Source organism: Squalius cephalus (assembly GCF_949319135.1).
Source record: "Squalius cephalus genome assembly, chromosome: 15".
Lineage (NCBI taxonomy): Eukaryota > Metazoa > Chordata > Actinopteri > Cypriniformes > Leuciscidae > Squalius > Squalius cephalus.
Genome location: NC_137136.1, coordinates 16,158,927 through 16,183,363, shown reverse-complemented (window position 1 = coordinate 16,183,363; position 24,437 = coordinate 16,158,927). Strand labels below are relative to the sequence as shown.

Below are 24,437 nucleotides of genomic sequence, written 5' to 3'. Positions count from 1 at the left end.
CGATTCGATGAGAAGCTAGATTCAAATATTATCGTCGCTGTCTGTTTGTTGAAAATAGAGGCGCGGGTCGACGGAAATAATAGGAATGCTGGCAAAGGTTACATTGTAGCCAAACACAACATTCCTCTTGCTGAGCAGAGGCAAACTGGCAGGATCGGATCGCTCGCGGATCATGCTAGTAATCAAGCATGCGAATGCTCCCTCTGATGACAAATCAAATCATTGCGCACAAGAAAAATAATACAATCTAAACAGACCATAATCCATATCTTTAAGCTGAAAACTTACCTTCTAAAAGGTGAGACGAAGTGACAACCGCCTCTGAAGGCTTCCTGTTCTAAAGTTGTCGTATGTCGTTGGAAAAAAACATTGTACGCGGAAGTGGAGACAAAATTTTCAAGCGCGCGACGTTTGACAGCAGATATAAAAGCAGGACTAAATCATTATTCTTAATGTGCAGATGATCATTGAATGTGTTCAATAACCACCAAGTGCATTCGACAGAAAGCTATGTGTATTTTGCGTTGGAAACGTAACTTTTCGTCGTCCACTGCCTCTTCCTGTGTGACTTGCGACCACCAGAGGCCGAAAGATGTCCAAAAAAATCTTTCATGTATGCCCGTATGGTTCCGTTCAGTGTTACATTAAATTTGTTCCCCTCCATTTGAATGGCTCTCAGGGCTCTTGAACGTGTGTTCGGCTCTCCGTGGCATTACTATTGACATATTCACGATTTATGAATGTGAACCCGAGCTAAGTCTGTGTTTGGGGTGCATGATATAGACCTGTAGGTGAAACTCCATCATAGATTGCATTTTGTTTTATTTTTGAAATATACTGCATTGAGTGCACTCATATAGATTTTTGTATGCGCAGGAAATATGGTAGGCCTCTTAGATCTCTAGATGTTTATCCATCATTTCCATTTATCTATTTAATCTCAGAAATGCAGCGAGTTTGGAAACTGACAGGATGTTGACTACCTCATGAAACTTTTGACACAGACAGAAAACCGAGTATTTTTAATTGGGTCCATTTGATCTAAAATCACATAGGCTTACTGAACGCCAGATAAAAATCCATACTCTTGCAATTGAATCTCAAGAATATTGTTTATTGCTTTTGAAGATATTACTCTTTGCTCATTTTTTTGTTCTAGTCATCCTTTCTGTTTTAAATTTCACAATAAAACAAAGAAAAATCTTTACTGTTAGGTAAATGGTATTTTTTTTTCCTTTTCAATGTGTACACACAAATACACAAGGTTCTATGTACAGATGAAATCTCCTTTAGTAAGGGCAAGTCAAGGGCACCAACTATCATGTAACAACTCTTTCAAATTCTTATCTAGAATCAGATAAGAACTTTCCAAAGAACTGTAAGAATATATCCGTGAATATTGTTGGCACAGGTTTGGCAAAACCTTACTTTTATTTTGCCTTTGTATTAAACTTGTTCTAGGTCTTGTCTGAATAGTTTTCAATGTTAAATCCATTCATCAATGTGTGTCATTCTGCTCCTATGCATTGTCTTTACATTCAGATTGGATGTTCATATATCAAACTTAAACATTAGAATGAACATTGGTTAAAGAAATGAGCAGATGCTGCAACTAATATTATTCACACTTGATTAATTATAGTACATCACCACTGGGTGAATGAATTATTGAAAGATGAGACTAGCAGCATAACTCAGTCCAGTAGGGTCATCTACGTTTCTGAGGTATCTGGAGAAAATTTCCACAGGGCACAATTAGAGGGAGCAGAACATTTTTTGCACACCTCCCTGTCTAAACTCTATTCTTATGAGCAATGTGAAAAACAATTGCTCCTTCTTGGTCAACTTTGGGTCACTACACATATACTTATCCATTTCCCTGTCTCATATATCACTCTTCAATTAGGTAGAGAGTAAAATGACACCAATACAACTATCCCATATAGTAATAGTAATTAAACATAATGTACACAATAATAAAATATATACAATGAAATAGATACAAACTTTAAATATTCAATGACATGAGCAGTATTGACTCTGTCTCTCATTCTCAGGCTCATAAAGTTTTTGGACGTTTTAAAAAAAGACATGGACTGAACATGAAATTTGAAAGTTAAAATAAATAAATGCATAAATAAAAGTTTCTCTTAAAAAAAATCTATGAAGGGCTTTGAAAAATATAACCACAAGATGGCAATGTTTGACCATATATTTTTCTGAATCGGCACAATAAAACAAAAGTGCTTTATTGCATCACTGAATCACCTTAAAATTACTATCAGTGTTGCCATTATTGCATTTTGCTTGTGTTACACTGTTCAGCTGAACACTGTATTGCAGAGCTTAGCATTAACTTATGGAAAAGTCTGTGAAATACACCAAGCAGAACAAACTTACTGCCTATCTCAGCATGGCCAGAATGCAGTGCAATTCAGAAAGTGGTGATAAAAGATATGCATATTCCATTACTGTGCTGTCTTGGCTATAAAATAGCTCTGTTTGAGATTAGAGAATGAGAATTATTTAGATATTTAAACATTCTAATCTGAAAAGCTATTTGTGTGTGTGTGTGTGTGTGTGTGTGTGTGTGTGTGTGTGTGTGTGTGTGTGTGTGTGTGTGTGTGTGTGTGTGTGTGTGTGTGTGTGTGTGTGTGCTGCACTTCTACTCTCAAAATGACAAAAACTATGATTGCATTGAGAGTCTCATTGTACGATACAGAAATCGAAGAAAGCAGAAATTGAAAGCTCTGATATTGGAACTGCATGAGTGGCTTGGGAGGACACCGGAACAGAGGAAGGGGAAAAATGAAATGGGAATATACAGCATTATTTCACAAATGCAGGAATACACAGACAGAAAAAGAGAACCTGCAAGACATCAAAATTCACACAACAGAACATATTAACTGTGAGCAAGTTTAAGTGTCTCTGTTTCCCTTTGCCGGTCAACCATACTGAGGGAGGGAGAGAGGGATGGAGGCAGGGATGACGGTGGAGGAGTCAGGGTTCCCAGACTTTTGAGGGGATGTGGAGACACAGGTGGAGGAAGAGAAGAAAGAGGGGGCAGGACTCCCCCGAGACCCCCGGATTTGGCCTCTAGAAGGTGTGAGCGACCACCCAGCCCTGGCTCCTTCCTTAGAGGGAAGTCCGGTTCGTTCTCATTCTCCGAGCTGCAGTCGCTCAGGTCTGTGATCTCCAGCTCAGAGTCAGACTCTGGATCCTGCTTCACACCCTTTCTCCGCTCGGAAGGGCTTTGACGGCCTCCTCCTCCGCTTCCGACGCCAAGCCCACCCAAACCCAATCCCAATCCTAGGCCTAACCCTAAACCAAGACCTCCACCTATAACACCGGTGTTGGTCTCCCCTCTTTCCCGGTCACCTACACCCGTACCCCCATTCCCCAGCTCAGTCCGACCCAGCGGCACGCTCCCTGGGTACGGTGGGATGCAGAGTCTGGGGGGCTGACCGTTAGTTCCTCCCGTTTGACCACGTTCTGCCCCGGTCGTGTCTCCGGGGGGTAAGAGTGAAGAGAAGGGGTGTGGTAGCTGAGACAGGCTGGACTGGAGCGGGTTTGGGTAGAAATTTGAGCAGTAGAGGGAGCCTGGAGGCAATTTGGGACAGTTGTTTAGAGAAAAGGCCCCTGGGAGGTAGGGGTTGAAGCCCCAGGGGTAGTCAAAAGCCGGGTTCCGTGGGTAAGGACCCAACAGGGATGGAGGTTTGGAGTAACAAGGAGCCCCTGTGGGAGAAATTGAAAAACATGGAGCGGAAACCAGTGTTAATGTTTAAGATCAGATGTTAGATAACTGAGAACAGAGAATGCGAGGAAAAAACTAGAGGGACATTATGAATCATATATTTCAAAAACTTTATATATCAATATATCAGCCATTACTCCAGTCTTCGGTGTCACCTGATCCTTTACAAATCATTCTAATATGCTGATTTGATTATCAAAAACATTTCTTATTATTGTCAATGTTACAAAAAGTTGTGCTGAGGTTATATGTTTTTGTGGACACTGTGAAGGATTTTTTGTCTGGATTCTTCAATGATTATTTGAAATAGAAATCCTTTGTAACTTTAGAAATATCTTTACTGTCACTTTTGACTTAATCATTTGAGCAATAAAGTATTAATTGCATAATATGACAATGTAAGATAAAACATACCAAGCAAGCTTATTTTTTCACAGATGAATTCATAATCCTAATATGACATGAGAGTTGATATGCCCGATTTCACACTCCTAATACTTTACATGCTTTTCACTTACATTAAAAATACCTTTTCATCATTTTCAACCATATTCACAGTATACTTCCTCTCAGTCTTTCTTTTTTTCTTATTCCTCCCTACTTTATTTTCTCTCCCTCTCTTTTTATCTCCACAGCCACTCTCTGTGTTATTTGCTATGCAGGGCTAATTTGACAGTGCCAGAGAGTGTGTGTGTATGTAGGGCCAGGAGTAGCTGGCAGACACATGAATATTGAATCAGTCAGGCAGGCCTCACTTGCTTATGAAAACACAGTAATGGGCGCCCACAGGCCACAAACTGAAGCCTGCACCCTCAATTAGGGCCTTCCTGCTTGGGAAGGGATTAGGACAGGGGGTACACATGGGAGGCAGAGAGGGGTAAGAAGAGGAGGAGGGCGGAAAAGGACCTCAGGACAAACAGAGTTGAAGGTGGGGGGTCTTTTGGGGTGGGGAGTCGCACTGACATACTCATGCCCGTGTACATTCTGATACACTGATATGTCAATGTACATTCAGAACATCCCAAAAAAACAAGAGAATATGTACATGATAACACTCACAGAGAAAGTTCTAGAGTGCAATGCAAGTGCAAATGTCAAGTACATACTGATAACAGTGTGAACTAATCAGTTATATCTGAACTCAACACACTTTATTTCACTGCTCTAAAAAACTAAGAACATTCCCTAATTAACATGAATCTATAATTGTCTCTTTTTCTTTTGTTAAATTTGTGTCTCACCTGAGCCGAAGAAAGGAAAAGTGTCCAATCTCAGCTTGTCCCCATCAGGCCCTGGGGCCCCTGCACTGCGCTCAAACAGAGAGGGCCCTCGACCCGATTCAGGCAAACGAGGGAATAAAGACTGAAGGGCCTGGGAGAGATGGGATAGAGAAAAGACAGCGTGTGTGAATCATTAGACAGTGAGAAAAATCTGTTTAATAAATGACATGACAGGATAGCTTTTTAAAATTGGGGGACTACATTAAAATAATGTACTATATTACACCAATATATAACAGTATTGATAATATAAATACTAATTTTGTCCATTTAACAGTTATAATGAATTTTATTAAACATTTTATGGGATGTTTAATATGTACTCTTTAATATCACTGCTGTAAATTTACATTCAAAGGATGATAAGAAATGTGAAACTATCATGACATTTTAAACACTGTCTTCGAAATCTTGAAGAAAAAAAACTTCTTGTCTTAAAGACTTCATAAGATGTCAGTAAGAGTACAGGCCACAAAGAGATCCAGGGCTTTTTACCTCACAAAATGTGGAACGGCTTTTGGGAGCAGATTAGAAAAGGGTGGTGGGGGATAAAGCTCAATAAAGAAAACCTGGAAGTCATTGCAGGAATCTTAGCAGATGAACGGCATAAAGATTTTCTCTTTTTTTATTATTATTAGTGACATGAAGGTGATCAATAATTTCTGTCACTCTTCTCTTTTCAGTGAGAAAGGCAGGACTACACTTCGAAGCTACGTAATCTGGATTGCTTAACAAAACCGCATTAATTACATGGCACTGATCTGACAGCCCCAACTTCTCTTTCATTTCTCACATGTCTTTCATTTTCAATCAATGGCAGTGATGAGTACGCCTCCAAGACTGGGATAAGAGGAAAGGGATAATGTCTTCTTTTGTTTTAAGGCTGCTTAACGCCATCTTTGACATTCTCTCTACTTTCTTCTTCACCTCTAGATCTTTCCCATCTCCTTCAGTCTCCTCTAGTCAAGATGTACAGCAGATAACTTTCTCATAGAATGACCTGAGTAGATATACTTTGCGAGGCTAAAGTAAAATCAGGTTAATAATAAAAAAGAATTATTTGTTATTGAATTTTATCAAGACTACTTGTTTGAAGTTACCTCGTGTAGCAAATTTACCACCATTTTATTCTTTTAACCCATTTATAATTTCAGATTTGACTAAACCTTTATTGATAAAACCTATTCTCAGACTATTTGTATTCAAGCAGGACATAAATTTATGCTTTGCCTCTAGTATCCAAATGATAACTATTTTAGTTAAAGTTTAACATTGACCGAAAACAAATAATTGCTGAACACTAATGCTAGAGTAGAGCAATTACAGAAAATACATACAATAAATACAAAAAAGATACCTACATACTGATTGGCTCTGTACAATCAATAGCCTGATCCCTCACATCAAAGCTAATACAGAAAGCCTTATACAGTATGGATAGAAAAAAACATCAATCATTAAACACTGGCAATAGAGCTGTTATTATCACAGAGCACGTCAGCCCTCCGGGTTTTTGTCTGACTTCATTCTTCTGTTATACCTGGCGGTTCATTCCTGTCTCTCATTATATTGAGATTGTTTGTTCTGTTATCTGTAATCACACTCACTGCGATGCATTTATTCCCTCATACCTCGGGTGTGACAGGGCTGCAGTCTGGTGTGGCTGTTCCTCCATTGAAGTGGTTCTGGGCCAGCAGGAACGGAGAGCTGGCCATGTCCAGAAGCGGGTAATTCACCAGAACCACCTTACTGAAGTTGAACTTGTAGGTGAAGCGCTTGCCTTTAGTTTTGTGCAAAATGCGTTTGTTGTAGTAGTACCTGCAGGATGGAGAACAACAGAAAATACAATAAAATAAGCTGTAAATGTTTGTAAAAGAAAACACGATTGCATCTGTGCATACAAGAATGAATGCTTGAATTACAGGGATAGATCACCCAAAAAAAGAAAATTTTGTCATAATTTACCTTATGTCGTTCCATTTCTTTTGTGGAACAAAAAATTATGTCTCAGGGGTTTGTGTGCATACAAAAGGTTACAACGTAGTTTTGTTCTTCAAGCCATACATATTTGGAACAACATTAGGATGTATAAATCATGACACAGATTTCATTTTTAAGTGAACTATCGCTTTAAAGCGGGGAAAGGCTGCCTTCACCTCCACTGAAACATTTTCCAGGGTCATGGCCTTCATTTGGGAATGCCAGCCTTGTCAGCTGCCCGTTCTGCATGGTGATGACCGCTTAGATTTCCCTCAGCATCACACGACGGCATATCAGTCAGTTGGAAATAAGAGATGGATCTATACAGAGTCTTTTCCGCTGCCCATCAGCCGTTTGCGCTCATCACGAGTGTCAGAATGCTTTGAGGATGCTCACCTGTGCATGAGAGCGAGGCTCTTTAATCTCAGCACACTTTATGCTTGACTTCACTTTACCCGGTCCGGCAGCCTACACGAGTTCCCGTGATGCAATCTGCCGGCGCTATAATTTGTAAGCTTTTATTTTATGTGGCAATTGTGCCCCTTAATTGAGCAATTAAGCAAGGCTAATCAACGAGGCTAATTATGGCCTGTGCCTATTCATAACAATTAGCAGCTAGCGACAGCATCTATTAAAGGGAGGCTGGGGGAGGGTAGGAGGGGAGCAGAGCGATAAAAAAGGCGGGATGAGAAATGGCTAAGCTAATGTGCATGAATAAGAGCAGAAGTACTTCAACCAGGGTCAAAGTTCAAACCTGAAAAGTTTTATGTTGGAGTTTGGAGTTTGAAAAGAGATCTGATACATAGAATTTCGGTGAGGTACGAATCAATTTTAGACTTCATTTCAAAATCCCCATCGACAAGTATTCTTTATATGAGCCTCTTGCCGGAGAACATCCAGAATCCATTTAGATGTTCAAAGATTCCACAAATTGGACTGTATTGATGTTCTTTGGAGGGAAGGCAGCACTTAAAATATCCACATACTATCAAGCATCAAGCATGGAGCGACCAAGGCTTTTATACAGGATATTATGTGAGGAAAAAATAAATGATGTTTTTCCCCCATAAGATGCAAGATAAAAACACATACCCACAAAAGAAACAGCCAAACACACTGTGTACTCAACAAAGCACATCATCTAGAATATACATATTGCATGAGAGAACAATAAAAGGCAGCAATTAAGCATTAACACAGAAAACAATCCTTTGAATATGAAACCCACACATGCTGTGCATACCTAAGTGCTCGACTGAGCTTGTCGTAGTTCATGTGAGGTTTGCACTTCCGAATGCCCCACAGTCTTGCCACCTCGTCTGGGTCTTTGATCACAAATTCACCATAGTCTCCCTGCCAGGCAATCACCCCCTGGTATTCCTCCTTCTGCAGCAGCTCCAGGATGAAGTGCCACAGCTGGATCTGCCTGGAGCCTGGGCTTGACTCTGGCTTATAGGCCCAGTCTGGGAAGGCGATGCCTGAGGAAAGGGAGGCAAGTAAGTGAAAGGATTTGGATAAGGCCTGTTGGTTTTGCTACTTGCTAAGAGCATTCCTGTCTAAATAACTGATGAAGCGATGGGTGGTTCAATAGGGTATTTTGAGCCTAGGGAGTAGTTAGCCTGTGTTTTAAACAAGTATAGGTAAGAGAACTTTCTCTCTTTTTTATTTTTAATTGATTTTGATTCAATTTTGTGTACATGTACTAAATTATTGTTCAAACTGCAGCAAACAGCCTGTGATGACAACCAGGAACAAAAAATGAATATCAATTCTACCTTTTGTTTGAAACTGAATTTATACAACAGTTATTTCTGGTCTTTGAATTTGATTGGCCGAGCTGCATTTTGGGACTTTTTACTGTTTCTCTCAAAGACTATCTATGTAAAAGCAGTCTATACATTTAGTAGTTGAGATTTTTAAAGGCCCTCTATGGTGAAAACCAAGTTTTTAATGTCGTTAATGTGTCTATGTGGTGTTTTTAATATGCTTTATGCTTTAAGACAAACCATGTGCAAATTCATGTCAACACCATTGCTGAGTATTTTGTCCTTAAAACTCCAGTAAAACCAAAGACAGTCTCAAAAATGCAGTTTGAAATTGCTGGTGTTTCTTATGTCACAAACTACCTTGCAAGCAATCACGTCAATGTGCAGGCGAGCTTTAGCATATCATTAACTATGTCTCAAGAGAAGCCAGGTTATTCCGGTATATTTTTTCTGTTGATATGAAAAATTGGGTACTTTTAGCAAAATAGCGTGTGAATTATGTATATGATGTATATTACGATGTTAAGATGAAATATTTGCCTTTCTCCACTGACGTTCTAAGTTGTTCAAAGCGTTTCTAAGGATGCTGATTTTTAGAAAACAGCTATCTGCCTCTGGAGAATGGAGAATGGGAACATGATTTATGTAACATTAGCGACACATTATTAGCTGTTTGATATAGTCAAGCAATTACCGTTATGTGTCAGACATTGTAAAGAGCGATACCATTGTGCCGCATTTACTACAGTAACTTGAGTAAAGTTGAGTGCATCTCTGAGCTGGCGTGAGTGAGTGGGTGAGTGTGTGAGGCGGGCTAATTTGCATATTCATGATCCGTGTATACTAAATGAAGCAAGAGTGTAGTTACATTCAAGCTATTTTGGCATGAATAAAAAAATTCACATGAATAAACGTTTAAATATGTCATTTTGGTGATCAAAGATGAGTTTTAAGGGATAAAATTATTGACTACAGGGGGACTTTAAGGGATTCTTTCTGCAAGTTACATCATTATGCCAGTAGGTGGCGACAAGTGATTGTCTTTATGAGTGAGTCATTTGAATCATTCATTCAACCAATTCATTCAAAACACTGATTTATTTAGGAACGAAACAAGTGACTGTCTTTGGCTGTATCTGAAAGCTTAAAAATGCAGAGATAGGATGGCAACAAGGCATGTCCAAATCCAATGATTGTGTCACACCCTGTTCACTGAGATATCTACATCAGATGTCTGTCTTTATCATCCCACAATTCTCTGCGTACCATTTCATGACAGTTGAGCTAAGAAATTGATATGGAATCTGGAAATTGCGGTTGGTTGTCAGTTTGTGTGTAAATGTAACTTTTTTACCTACTTTTCCCACTTTTCATCTAATTTCGAACAATAAATTACTATAGTAGTAATTAAGTATTAGTTATCACCAGAGCTCTCTCTATTTTGCTGTAGATCATTAAACCGTTAAACACTGCTTCAGAAGTCTGTCCAAAATCAGTTTTGTGAGGCACCTTCATGCACAAACACTGCCTGCCTTTTGGACGCAGCTTATTAAAGTAAGTCAGTGAATAATTAACTTAACCGATTCGTTCAAAACACTGTTTTATTCAGCAACAAAACACTATTACTGTGGGTTGTTAGGAGACGGATTGTCGATTCTGCCTTGGCTTCGTTTGGAACGATTTTCATTGCCGGAACAAAAAATAGACAACGAGGCTGGAAATATTGTGTCTAAAATGTAAGTTGCTTAATATTAAATATTAGCTTCCTGTTGAGTAAACTGTTGTATGATAACATATCGTGTCATGCTGTTGGTTGGGACTCTTGTTCATAATAATTATAATAATAATAATAATAAGTCTTGCTTGTAAGATCAATGTACTATCTATGCATTTGTTTCTACTATCCTACAGAACCATGATAGTGAAGAAAAAGTCATTTAAGTTGGATGAAAAAAAAAAAAAATCATCTTCCGGTGTCTCACCTGGTGTCCAGAGGGTTGGGACGGGTGGCGTGAGCAGCAGGTCACTAACACAGTTACAGTCCATACCTCCACTACACCTGCATTCACACAAACCAACAAAATTTGAGTGTGAACCATTTTCGGTTAGACCACAGAACATAAGGCTAAAGCATAATACTTTGACTGCACAAATTCTTGTGGACTCATTTCACCCGCTATACACCAGTGTGTCAGAACATGCCGTTGTAAACCATGAGGGCATGTCATTCCGGTGGCCTCAGAAATCAATCAATGCCTTTTCATCTGAAGGGTTTCTTTAAATATGGTTGCCGAAGGCTGTCCCTTCAGCCATGCAGAAGATCACTGAGCATTTTTTCACAAAGAACCACGTTCAAAAGACCCCATCTCATGTTGAACATCTATGACAGTATGTGAGGCCCTCAAGCAATTAGTCCAGGTTTTCATAGGTATCTGTTTGCACTTTAATGCATTACATTTTCATTTTGCAATAATGATCAAAATACGAAAATGCACATGATATTTTATAATAATAATTTAAGCATTTTTCAGTTTCCACACGTTATGCACTACAGTTGAACTTCATTTTCAACATCAAATGTTCACGTTGCAGCAAAAGGAAATAAACACGCCACGGTGGGCATGTGTTCATACAAATAACTTCAAAGCAGGATATCAAAAATCATTGAAGATTGCATCTGCTATCAGAACAACTGGGAGCATCAGTAAAGATCCATCTCTCCATGAAGCAATTCAGTATACATGGCTAGAGGAGTTCAATCCCTCCTCAGCCATCACAATTTCATAAAGGTTGTTTTACAAAGCTCTGGAAGAAGAAGGAGCCGGTACAAGGGTATCTTTAATGCTGGTCTCTCCCTCTCCCCCACTCCCCCTCTCCTCTCTCACTCTATTTAATTATGCTCTGTGAATTTTGGATCTTCCCTCCAGCATTGAAATGGAACGTGAATTATTGAGGTGTGTTTGTATAAATTATTATTGCTAACTCCAGGCACTTCTCTCTCACACACAAGTACACACACACACACACACCCCTTTGTTGCTTTTACTCTTTGGACTGTCCACTTGCTCTCCCCCACCCTCGCACCGTCTACTTCTCTCATCTCGCTCTTTTTTTTCTCGTAACATTCATCTGTTGTTATTTCTTTAGTACAATATATACTGAAGAAAACTGGTATATCAATTAACTTGGCTGTATTTTTACTTACCTGTTTCGAGAGCTTTGCGAGGGCATAGAAATGTAGATTCAGACTTTGTGCTCACCTTTAAGATTTGTCTTACTGGGCCAGTCTTATACGAGACTATCAACTTAAAAATAGATACTTCTTTAACACTATTAAATGCAATTGAGCACAGTGCAACTGGTGCAGTCCAGATACACCTGTAAATGAATTCATTTGTGAAATCTGTATTCAGAGCCTATCAGCCAGCCTATCCGATCAAAGGAAACCCAGCCTTACCTGCCCGTGCACCTAACTGCACTCTCTCTCTCTCTTTCACTCCTCTGTATGTTTTTGCTCCCGCTCAGTAATTTTCCGTTTGATTTCGGAGGTAATGCATTTTTTACAAATCAAAGAGGAAGCCAGGACGCCCCCCACCCTCCCTTTCCCTCGATCTCTTTCTTTTGCCCTGTTCTTCCCCTCCAGGCCAGTGAAGAGATAAAGGAGCCCCCATCATTTCCTTGTTAGTTTTGATTTGGGCAGCACAGGGCTTTCAAGTTCTCCCCATCACCCCCAGAAACATTATAACTAGCAGCCAAGGGAATACATCTTCTCACAATCTCCTAGATATGAAGACACCGATTCAGGGAGTGCACAACTACCACACACACCAAACAAAAAAAATCAGAAAAAAAAAAGATGCACATAAACAGGGCAACACAAAGTAACACCTTTGCCCAAGACAACATGCTCAAATGTACTCTTGAGAAAAGTAAAACTCTTCTGTGACAGGTACACATCAAGGTCACAAACTAGAAGCTCACATTTATATCGTCTGTGAGCATACAAACACAAAATATGATGATCAAAGTAAATAAAAGTGGAAGAAAATGAATATATATAATTATTTAAAATGAGTTTTTATAGAAATTATATGTAAATAAATATATATAAATGTATCTATGTATGAGAAAAAGTTACATTTATATCACTTAAATAATTACTATAGAGTCTCATCTGGATTATTTATTGTTAATATTTATGTAGAACAGATTTTATGGTTTAATATTAAATATTTTGACCGTATGTTAAATCATTTTAATCATTTAGTAAATCTATGTTTTGTAATGCTGTGGAGATTCAAAGAATTCAAGCTTAATGCCATGGAAAAAATTATTTACGCTAATCTTAAAGCACAAAAACACTAAGTATGAAATAATAAGTCTGCTTTTATAAACATTATTGCATTTAAACACAGGCATTGATTACTCATTCATTATGGAATGGCCATTCCCTACAGATTTAACACGTTTACCCCTGTGACTAATTACATTTTGTGAAAAGCTCTGCTGATTGCACATTAATGCTTCGACAAAACAAGGCTGCTGGAAACAATTTTGTGTTATGGGTTGACCACAAAATAAAATGGTAATAATAATAGGTTCCGAGGTGGACTAAAGAGTAGAGGAAAAGAGAAAGAAGTGAGTAACAGATGGTAGACATTGTTTCTAGTTGAGAAAAAGATGGACAGCAAGGTTCTGAAACAGAGATGAGGGAATGTGATGAGTCTCGCCCCTCTCGCTCTGTGCTCCCAGGACATGAAACAAACCCTCCGTATCTGTGTCATCTTTCGGTTTCAGGCTGCCACTGAAAAGGGACTTACTGAACACCCTCGCCCCTCTCTCTCTTTCTCCCCCCACTGCTCCTTCCTCTTTCCCTCTTTTACTTTTTCTCCATCTCTCGATTTCTCTTGACTCTACTCTGACAGTCTGCACAGCCTCGGGGTCAAAGAACAGAAGGACTGGCTTGTGTGTGTTTGTTATGAAGAAGGAAGCAGGGGAAGAGAGGGGTAAGGGGAAATATGGTCAAGATGGAGAACTTGAGATGGGGCGCATCTGAAAAATTGTGCACACGATACAAAAAATGACAGTTCCTATGTAAACACATAAACATGGAAATATTTTCAGGTGGCTCACAAAATTCTATGAGACCTTTATTTAACAAATGTGTACATATTTTTTTCAAATTTCATAATAACTCTTAACAATATAGGGGAGAAATCTTTGTCTCTCGGCTTGAGAATGCTAAGATCTGATCTTATTCATTTCTCTACAAAAGTTTTGGATGCTTCTTGTAAGGGATTTCTATAAAGGTAGTGTAATAAATGTTTCATTTCATGTTCCATGTTATGCCAGTTATTTGAATTTGCAATTTGAGAGAGAGACCAGAGAATGTTACACATTTTTGTTTAAACACCTGTGTGTTTTTATTGCACTGCATGTGTGTCTCAAACATTGACATCATATTTTCATCTGTTTCACATCCATGTACTTTAGAGTTTATTCTTAAACTGCATGTGTAAATCAATGTTAAGTAGGCTACAATTAATCTACCCCACTACTGACTTCCACTAAACTTTGTGGATTTATTTATTGTGGTGATCAAATGTAGGCCTACAGTAAATGGTTTCATTTTAAACATTTTATTTCAGAATCCAGTATGGAAACAAAATAAATATCAGCCCAAATGAAAATATTTTGTAAATATTCAAAATCAATTCAAAGTCGTATATTACATTATATTTTATATTATATATAGCCTATATATTATATTTTTTATACATATACAGACTTTCTACTGTCACCTCAGGAGGGTGGTCATGCATGATAGTGATTTCACCCTTGTAACTAATTTCTAGTTGGTTACGTGACGTGGGTAAGACGTCATTTACGTCTCACCCCCGTGTTACACCACTCCAGCGATCATCTTTCCTAACACTGCAAAGTTTAGATACGAAACGCATAATTGCGATAATACGGTCTCCTGTGAAAGCGAAATTTCGGTGGTGCTTGGCATTTGCGGATGAGAAAACTGAGGAAACTTGTTAAAAAAGAGAGAGATGGAACAGTACTTCAACTTCAACAGTGCTCAACTTTAGGAGAGATGATAGGAGCGAGCGTGCGATATGGTAGCCTATCAGTTTCTTATAGAACATCGGACTTAAGATACAAGGAAAAAAGGGGGAAAGACGGAGAAAAAGTATCAATCGATAGGGTTAAATTATTCATCGTCATTAATTATCGATCGCTCTCCGTTGCCGGCTCGTCCGCCTCGCGCGAGAGTTGAAAGGAGGGAAAGCGCGCTTTATTAAAACCGGCTCGAGCCTCATTGTTTCATGTCCCGCGGCAAAGAAAAAGCTCGAGCTTGGTTCTGCCCGCGCCAGTGAGAAATACACACACACATCGCCCCCCTTAAAGCTCTTTTTCTCTCCTCGCTCGCTTTCCCTCCCGATGCGCGGGAGAGCTTTGGGGAGCCTCGTACGGTGTTCACGGGGCGGCTGTGTCTCGCGTGGATCGATGTGGGATCAATGGCTCTCGCTGACTAATAGCCAGAGAGCGCCTTTGATCTCGCGGCTGAGAGATCAAAACCTGCGCGAGAGGGAAGAGAGAAGGAAAAAGAAAGAGGAAAATGCGCGGGAGACCGAGCGGACCTTAAACTTCACACAGACACGCGCGCCGCTTGTACTTCGATACATCTGCCGTCGTCTTGTGAGGTGACATCATAACGTATTGTCAACGATTGTTTACTTTCCTTCAATGAGCACTGAGCAGGTAGTCTATAACGCCCTGTCATACAAAACAAGATAAACAAGCTAATTTAGCGAGTTCAGCATATGACGCTGTTTTAGGCAAGTCAGCCTATGCACCATAACACTGTGGTAGGCCTAACTCCCAAACAAAATAAAATATTTAAAAGAAACTTCTCTCAGTCTACATCTTCACTAATTTCCCCCAGTAGACCTAAAAGTTACACAAGTGAGTTAAGCTCGCGTCATAATTGAAATCTTCATGTTTGTCTATCCCTTTGTGCATTTTTAAAAATCAATTTTACGCGGAAACCCAAGACACATTCATTCTGATTCAAATTATTGTTTAAATGGTGCACCAGGGAACTTTTTGGCTCTGGCTCTGCTTGATGTTAATTTAAAATGTGTGGAAAGCTAATTAATACAAGTATCTGGAGAAAGAGAGTGGTGAAGAAGTGAAGTGCAGACTGCTCAAGGTCTTGAGATCACAGCGTGTGCATTTGAACACCAGATGATTCTGCATTAAATCACTAAAAAGAAAAAGATAAAAAAGAAGCAACCACCAGTTAGGCAAATGAATCCTGCTCTTTTATGTGTCCTTCATATTTCTTTATCATACATGTAGCCTATTCTACAGGACAGAAACCACAACTATATAGGCCTAATTGCGCATTCTTCCTACTTGCTATCCCCCTCTCTTTATCCCTCCTCCCTCTGGTCAGTGAGTTACTCTCTCTATCGCTCTCACTTCCCGAATTAACCACTCAAGAAGTCACCACCGACTCAATCAATAGCTCATACATAAACCCTGCTATAATCGCTCCACATGCCTGTCTGTCTGCCCCCTCATCCCTCGTTACCCTTTCATTCTCTCTCTTACACACACTTTCTGTCCCCTTAACTTCTATTTATGTTGGCTTGACAAACTACTACTAATTACTAGGCCTACTAACAACTTATTGTTCACTTTCTATTCTTTCTAATAACTGCTTCATTTTCATCCGGCACTGTGCAAAAACTGTAATTAATCTAATCATTGTGTTGCTATGTATCAGAGAATGTATGTGATACCTCATTTAGAATCAGTTGCATGGCATTTTTGCGTTCTGTCTTGTGCTTCCTCTGAACAGTGTCATCTGTGATAGACTGTCTTCCTGCAATCTTTGACTATTGCTATCAACATTTAGATATTGGTACATGAAGTATTCAGTTTTACAAAAATAATATCTACTAGTGCAGCAATTGTCAGATTGTTTTTTCAACATTTAATTTACAAAATCTGCTTTGTGTGGTAACATAAATGAACTGGTTTAAGTAAAAAATATTATTTGATATAACCGAATCAACCATTATAGATCACACACACGCGCACACACACACACACAAATAATTAGGGGTTATATAAAGTAGAAAAAGATCATGGGAACAATTGCACTTTACCACTTTTTGCAGTGCATTTAGTAGGCCTATGTTAATATGGCTGTCAGAATAGATAAAACTGTGCTGACAAAGAAAAGTCAATCAATATTTAATGCTTTGCTTAGGTGCATGTAAATAAAAAAGTTTTTTATTTTATTTTATTTTTTTAGATACCTACGATTCATTTGTTTTTGCCAAAGCAAGTAAATATCCAAGTTGGACACATACCCTCACTCTGTTTTTAGCCCCTGCTGATCTCCTCATATTCAAAAATATGAAAACACAGAAACCAACACACATAGGCTACACACGAACTCAAACAGGCTCACAGACAAAACACATAGAGAATTTAAAGATTACACACGAACGGGCCCCTGCTCATATTCCCTGTGCTCCAGCCTCTCTTTCCCTCTGTCTCTGTTTCAAACTCTTTGATTCGATGGAGCGGTTTGATCTGTGCTAGAGCGAGTTTTGTAAACACATTTTTGCGATCATATAGCCATAGGCAAGGCGCGTATAAATGAGGGAGAGAGAGAGAGAGAGGGGGAGTATGGCGAAGCAGAGAGAGAGAGAGAGAGAGAGAGAGAGAGAGAGAGAGAGAGAGAGAGAGAGAGAGAGAGAGAGAGAGAGAGGGCGACGTTTAATGAGAGGCTCAAGTGGAAAGGCACACGGACTGATTCAAACTTGAACACGAGAAATGTAGAGAAATCAGCCTTCCTCACCGGATAGGTTGATGAAATATAATGTAATAGTGGATGGCTGGCTCTGCTTTTAAACAAACAACTCTAGTGAAAAGTGTTATATACTAGGCTATCTAAATTGACATTTCCCCACGGAGAAAAAGAGAGAGAGAGAACAATTTTGCAAAAAGGACATTGCAATCACAAGTCAGGACAGACACAAACACATTACGGTGGGAGCAAATAAAGAGAAAACCTTGGCGTAAAACGGATTCGGTGCGAGCTAAACTAATAAATGTGCGCGGTCCTATTCTTTTCTCTGTTTCTTTTCTCCACATCGGCGTCGTGAGCTGCTAATTCGTTTAACTTCGATTGCCAGCGCAATAATAGCGCTAACCCGTCGCCTCCGTCTTCTGGATCGCAGAGACAGATCACATCTCATTGGGAGGGGAAGAAGCTATGACCCCATGTCACTGATGATGACTATAATATATACAAAACGAAATAATCCACTATTTAATATAGTCTAATAAGTAGCATAAATGGTAGCTACAATCACTTAAATCAATGCGTATAGCCTATTATTGTGAATAACAAAATTAATTAATCTATAGGCCTATAGCTAAATATAGGCTAGCCTAATTATTTATAGTAAATACTAATAGGCTTACATGTTTTTAGTAGCCTAAGTAGTAGGCCTAATCATTTTATGACTTTTGAAACGGAAACGGGACTAAAAAATGCGAGGACATTAATTTCAAGTGTGAAACGCATTAAAGGCTAAGTTATGGTAAGTTCTTTAAATGAAATGCATTATTAAAATTACATAATTTCCACTGTCCCCTTAGTCCATCTGTGTGTATTAATTGGTACAGATGAGATTTATAGCCTCTATGATGCAACTTCTCATTATCAAGCCCCGTATCTTTGTTTGCATAAAAATCCCAGCTGCACATGCCTCAGTCCCTTGCGCAGAAAAGGGAAGCTCTTCTTTTCTGTCCTTGTTTAGTGTGTGCTTTTCCAGCTTTTTAAAAAACGAATAGCTCGAAGCCGTAAGTGTGTCTCAGTTCGGCAGTGTATGTGTGAGTGCCCGCGCGCGCTTTCTTTTCTTCCTCTTCTATCTACCTCTGTCCAGGGAATTCTCAACATTCACAAACACATCGCAAATACCCGCCGGCTTCACAGTATCGATTTCTAATTAGACGGCAGGATAATCGTTGGAGAGAGAGAGAGAGAGAGATGAAAAAGGGAAGAGGGTGGCAAGAATAAATAAATAAATAAAAAGGTCTCGTGATTAACTGAATTAACAAGAGAAGTACACAAACAAGAGAGCGATGCAAAATAATGGCCTTTCTTTGCATTCTTACAGTAAAACGCCAATGTGCCTCAATGTTTTTTTAACAAGAGCATCGTCCTGTTTAACAACTTTTCTGTTCCAATGCTAAACAATTAGTTTAATCGTGGATTTTTCTGCCTTCATTTCCTGCAACTTTTCTCGCTGTCGTTTCTCTCTTTTTGGCGTCAGACAGGATCTTCACACTCTGAACTTTACTCTATGCCCTCCCTCCATCCTTCTCCTCCTCCTCCACCTGTCCCCCATCCTTCTCTGTCCTTCTTGGCAGTGTGCGTCACAGAGGTTAGTCCAGGGCTCAGGTAGCTCGTTTACTTTAATCAAGCTTTCATCAACAGGCCTATACGCCTGTCTTTGACACGCGCACATTCACGACGCTCTTCCCTCGTCCCCTTTCCTCCTTTACTTTTTCGTAGAACGTCTCTCTCTCTCTCTCTCTCTCTCTCTCTCTCTCTCTCTCTCTCTCTCTCTCTCTCTCTCTCTCTCTCTCTCTCTCTCTCTCTCTCTCTCTCTCTTTTCCCCTCGCTCTCTCCTCAAGCATATGCTAATAACTCGGGTGAATACACACCTACTTAACCCTTCTCTCCTTTGTGCTCTCCTCCCTCTTTGGCGCTCTCTGTCATTAAGATGGTGATAAAGTGTCGGATTACTCCGAGGGCTAAAACAGTGACTGCCCTGCCCCGAGCTCAGCGCACACTATCAATCTCCCGGTGTGCTACTGGAGTCCTACTTCTGTCTCTGCACTTTTGCTGTTTTTATCTATCGCCCTTTCATTCACACTGCTCTTTATTCTAATGTGCAGTGTAAGGTTAGTAGGCTATGTTTGATGTAATTTATTACTTGACTTGTGGCTTCAGATTTTTTTTTTTTTTTTTTTTTTTGCATGTCAAATCTGCGATTAAGTCGCTTTTATTATGGATATCTGCACGCACACACACACACACACACACACAACAAGATGCATTCAGTAAACACTTTGATTTGTTCTCTCCCTCGCTTGTATCCGAGATCCGCAAGGATTTCTCTTTTTCCGTTTGTTTGAAGTTCTCGGCACGTCTCATTACCGACACGCAAGAATCTCTCAATAAAGGAAGGACGTCTTATAGGCAGGTTTTACTCCTTCCAGGTGTTGTTTCTGCATAGCACACACACAAAAACAATATTAATATTAATATTATTATATTTATAGTAGGCCTAATAATAATAGCCTACGATTTTTGTAGGTCAGACTGATACTTATGAACATTTCCTTCCGAAAATCTTAAATTAATCAGCACATAAATCATGATGTAATTGCAACGCAATTCTCTACTAGTAATGTCTCTGATGAGAAGGTCCATCAGACGCGCATGGCTGTGCGTGTGTCATTTGTGACGCGATCCGAACTAAGCAGGTTTTCCCAGACTAGCGGGTAGAAGTAAATTGTTTCAGGAGCTGTCAGGTTCAAAGTGGCTGAACAAAACCTTCACCAATACTGTATTTTTGTCTCCCTAACATAACAGCACGAAAATACTACTAAGATTAATATAATTTGTCGCGGTTTTAGCGAACATAAAATAAATGTGACTATTGGTTAAGTTTCAGGAATGTTCATCTTCAACTGCATATATAAATTTGGCTTAAAATAAACAAATGTAATGTGATTAGATGAGATGTAGATGATTATTGTCGATTGGCTCGACAATTCGCCAAAATAGCCTCAATGTGGCACCTGACTGACAGGAGCAGATCTGAACTTCCCATTGTAAGAAGAGGATGGCACGCGTAACACACGTTAACTTCATTTATTTATGAGGAGGGTCACTGGTAAAAGTAATATCTTAATTAAGAATAACTAAATAAAAAGACTGCAACTAGTTAGGTTTGTTTAACAAGTGATACATGTTTAACTTAATGTCTGTCACATTAAAGGAGGTCTATTAGGCTACGTGATATGCAGAGATGTGATATATTACAAGTTTTATTCTCGGATATCATTTTGTGTACAAATATTTTGCAATAATCAAAATGTATTAATATCGTTTAGGTTTTGACAGTTCTGTTCCATCTCTCTCTGATAAACTGATGAAGAAACGAAAAAGCTCAGCGCAAGTAATATATTTATGAGTTATCCGTGGCTGTCGTTAATTTATGCACGCTTTTATGTGTTTTTCTTCTTCTTTTTTTTTACTGCTTTGGGAAACTGAACCCTGAACATATTTAAGAACCTTAGATCTTGCTATAACAGACATGAACTTTTTTAAACATAGAGGAATTGTGGGTGCAAATTGAGGATTATTATAAACTGTTATCCATGTTTAGAGTGAGTTCAACATGCATGATTTCCTGAAAATTTTGCACATTAGAGTCCTAAAGAAATAATTCATTAAAAAAAATATTTATGTTGGCCCAATTTTTTACTTAGCCTTGTGTCTTTTGAAACTGATGTTTATTCTGTGAAGTCACAGGTATTGAACAATTTACAAACCAACTCATAGATCAATCTTAACTAGAATTTGAGTGCATTTCAGGTCATAATCTGTTGAACTAGGCTAAAAATTCCACCAATATGTCCAGAAGGTTGCATCACACTAAAATTAATGAAATCTCAGAGAGTGTAATGACTTTGAAATGATCAATATGTATTAAGATATGCATTAAGTGTCCCTTTTTGTCTCTGATAAACGGTAAAGAGAAAGATGATTTGAGCATTTTGCACTGACAAATCAACTAGATATCATGATCCAAGGATCAAAATCTTTGCTTATGTAACCTTGCACTTAGAGTTAGCTGGTTCAAACTCCTTAAACTAACTGGTGTAGAGGTATTTTGTAGGTTTGAGTATGACAAATCTGTGGATCCCAAAAAGAGCTGGCAGATGTGACTTACCAAATTTGCTGATGGCAAAGCAATGGAGGCACAGGAAATAAATCATCACTAACTGCAACTAAAGCTGCAACATCACAACTTTAACAAAACTCCAGGATGGAGCAGATGCTCCCAACATGAATTTAAACAACATAGCATCTTCTTTACCATCTAAATCTTAATCCCTGCATTGGGCATTTTAGACCTTTTGGAACACTGAAAAGTTCTCTAATTTCTAATCCTCAAATGTTTTATGTGTGTCCCTATGAACATATATCATCACCATGGCTGCACTGAGAGCAGAAGACTGCAATGCTCTTGAAAATTTTAGCAGGACTGTAGACTTGGAGAGTTACTGCTGCATTTATTATCAAACATTACAAACATGGACAAACTCAACTGTTGGTTTAAATTACCCTTGGCTCTGCAGTTGGGTTTCTCCATATTTTCTGCAAAAGTGTATATACAAATTTTCATTATTTACTTTCCCTAATGATACTCCAAACACTTTGTTCCAAGGAACACAAAAAGTGAACTTTGAATTCTTTAAAGGTTTCGCAGTCAGCTGTGTGAAGATCGAAAAATCCCTTAAGACCAGAGTAGAAGTAAAAGTTTTTTTCAGAATTTTTCATTACTTTTAAAGAACACTGCTGCTAACTCCAATACTCATTAAAACAGTGATTGTCAGGGATGAGTGTGTCCATTTTAAATTAAGAAAGCCTTGGTGAGCAAGTACAGCACCACTGAAGGGAGGTAATATTGGAAACACTGTAATGTTGGCTTAATCAACTGATAATTTGTTATAACTTTTACTTCTAATTTGGTCTTTTCGATCTTCGCACAGCTAGATGCAAAACCTTTAAAGAATTAAAAATTCACTTTTTGTGTTCCATGGAAGAGTCATATGTTTAGAGTGACATTAGGGAAAGTAAATAATGAAAAACATTTTGGGGGAAATTTTTTATATACACTTTTGCACATATGGACAAACTCAAACGTTGGTTTAAATGAACCTAGAATTTAGGTTCATTTAAACCAACGGTTGGGTTTGACCATATTTTACCCAAACATGGATTGAAACAACCCAGGATTTTTTTTTATCTGAGGATCAATACTTTTATACTTTTGCACTGTGGAAAAAAAAATAATAATAACTTTATGTCTTTTTGTGGTTAAGGGGAAAAGTTGGCACACCACAGCTCCAAAAATAGAATAATATTTATTTCATGTTCTCACCACAGGTGATGTTTCGAGCCCAATGGCTCTTCATCAGAAGTGGGAAAAGTTGGCAATAAACCAATAAACCATGAATGGGACACTTAAAAAAAAAAAAAAAAAAAAAAAAAAAAATTCAACCTAAATGCAAATAATTATTCAAAATTATTTACCTAAATAAATACAAACTAAACTAAACTTAAAACAAAAAACCTTTCTACATTGTTTTGGTTGAGATAGAACAAACTGAAAATGAGAGTGTGAATTTAAGTTCTATTATCTTGAGCTAGTTGAATGTGAATATTGATATGTTTTGAAACATGCTGCTATGAAACGATGTGTATTGTGTACTGTGCGCTATACAACTAAATGTGAATTGAATTGAATGTCACATTTGAATATAGCAAATTATTGCAATAACCACAAAGCAGGAATCTATCCTATTTACTTTCAGAAACAGAAAGTGCCTTATTCGCCAAGTTTTAACACACTTAAGGAATTGGATTGGGTTTACAGGAGCATTAGTACACACACACACAAAAAAATTTGTCACCATTTTTTTTACTTTTTTGTTCATACAATGAAAGTTAATGGGATCCAAAACAACACTGGCCCCCACTGACTTTCATTGTATGAACAAAAAATCGACAACTGAGATATTTGTCAAAATATATGTTCCACAGAAGAAAGAAAGTCAAACATTGGTGCATTTCCCAAAAGCATTATCATCAAATATGGTTGCAAGTTCTGTCATTACCAACATACAGTAGTTCAATGATTTGGTTTAATTTGCTGCAACTATAGTTCCAATGAACATTTACAAACAGCATCGCAACCTTGTGTGGTTGAAACTAAAACTACTCTCGACCTGTGGTTAGAACCATGTTAATATGAACATGCTCTCGGACACAATAAGCAAGCTAACAATCTGTGCATTCTATCTCGTTTGTCCCATTTAAATATATTTCAATCTATATATTTTAGTATATCAACAATCAGCACCGTTTTTGAAGAGTGTGCATGTGCATAAATTCGTAAAGGAACCCCTGAGCAAGATGTAGAGCTAGGGAACCCACGATGAATCAAACATCAAATAAAACAAAACGACAAGAACAAAAAAGTGAAGTAGGCCTCATGCCATGCGCGTTAGAGTAGCAGTAATCGGACATTAATTGCAATCTGGAATCGATTAATTAGCAGAAGATATTACTCCACCACCTGCATGTGAAGTCATTAGTCCTAAATTGTTGAACCAACATGGTTCAAACGATGGAGGTGCGACCATGTTACTGGTTTGGGGAATCAGTTGTGACTAGTTCATTTCTCCAACGATACATCATACTATGGTAGTCAAGCAGCGAGTTATGTTGTTGTATGGCAAACGCACCCCAAGTTTGGA

At 38.5% G+C, this 24,437-nt stretch overlaps 2 protein-coding genes across 2 annotated transcripts in view; both read right to left on the bottom strand.

Moving 5' to 3' along the window:
* arhgef1 (Rho guanine nucleotide exchange factor (GEF) 1) overlaps positions 1-625 on the bottom strand; it is a 43,883-nt gene extending 43,258 nt beyond the window's left edge. Inside the window, exon 1 of the mRNA XM_079894577.1 lies at positions 289-625. The gene's annotated coding sequence lies outside the window, so the exon portion shown is untranslated. The remainder of the gene's footprint in view (positions 1-288) is intronic.
* Positions 626-2,713: 2,088 nt separating this feature from the next.
* The window catches only part of erfl1 (Ets2 repressor factor like 1), a 33,477-nt gene continuing 11,753 nt past the window's right edge, over positions 2,714-24,437 (bottom strand). The window contains exons 3-7 of the mRNA XM_079895832.1: positions 10,766-10,842; positions 8,261-8,495; positions 6,669-6,855; positions 4,999-5,128; positions 2,714-3,738 (exon numbers count right to left, since the gene is read on the bottom strand). Coding sequence (XP_079751958.1) covers positions 2,906-3,738; positions 4,999-5,128; positions 6,669-6,855; positions 8,261-8,495; positions 10,766-10,829 — 1,449 coding nt within the window. The 5' untranslated portion in view covers positions 10,830-10,842 and the 3' untranslated portion in view covers positions 2,714-2,905. The remainder of the gene's footprint in view (positions 3,739-4,998; positions 5,129-6,668; positions 6,856-8,260; positions 8,496-10,765; positions 10,843-24,437) is intronic.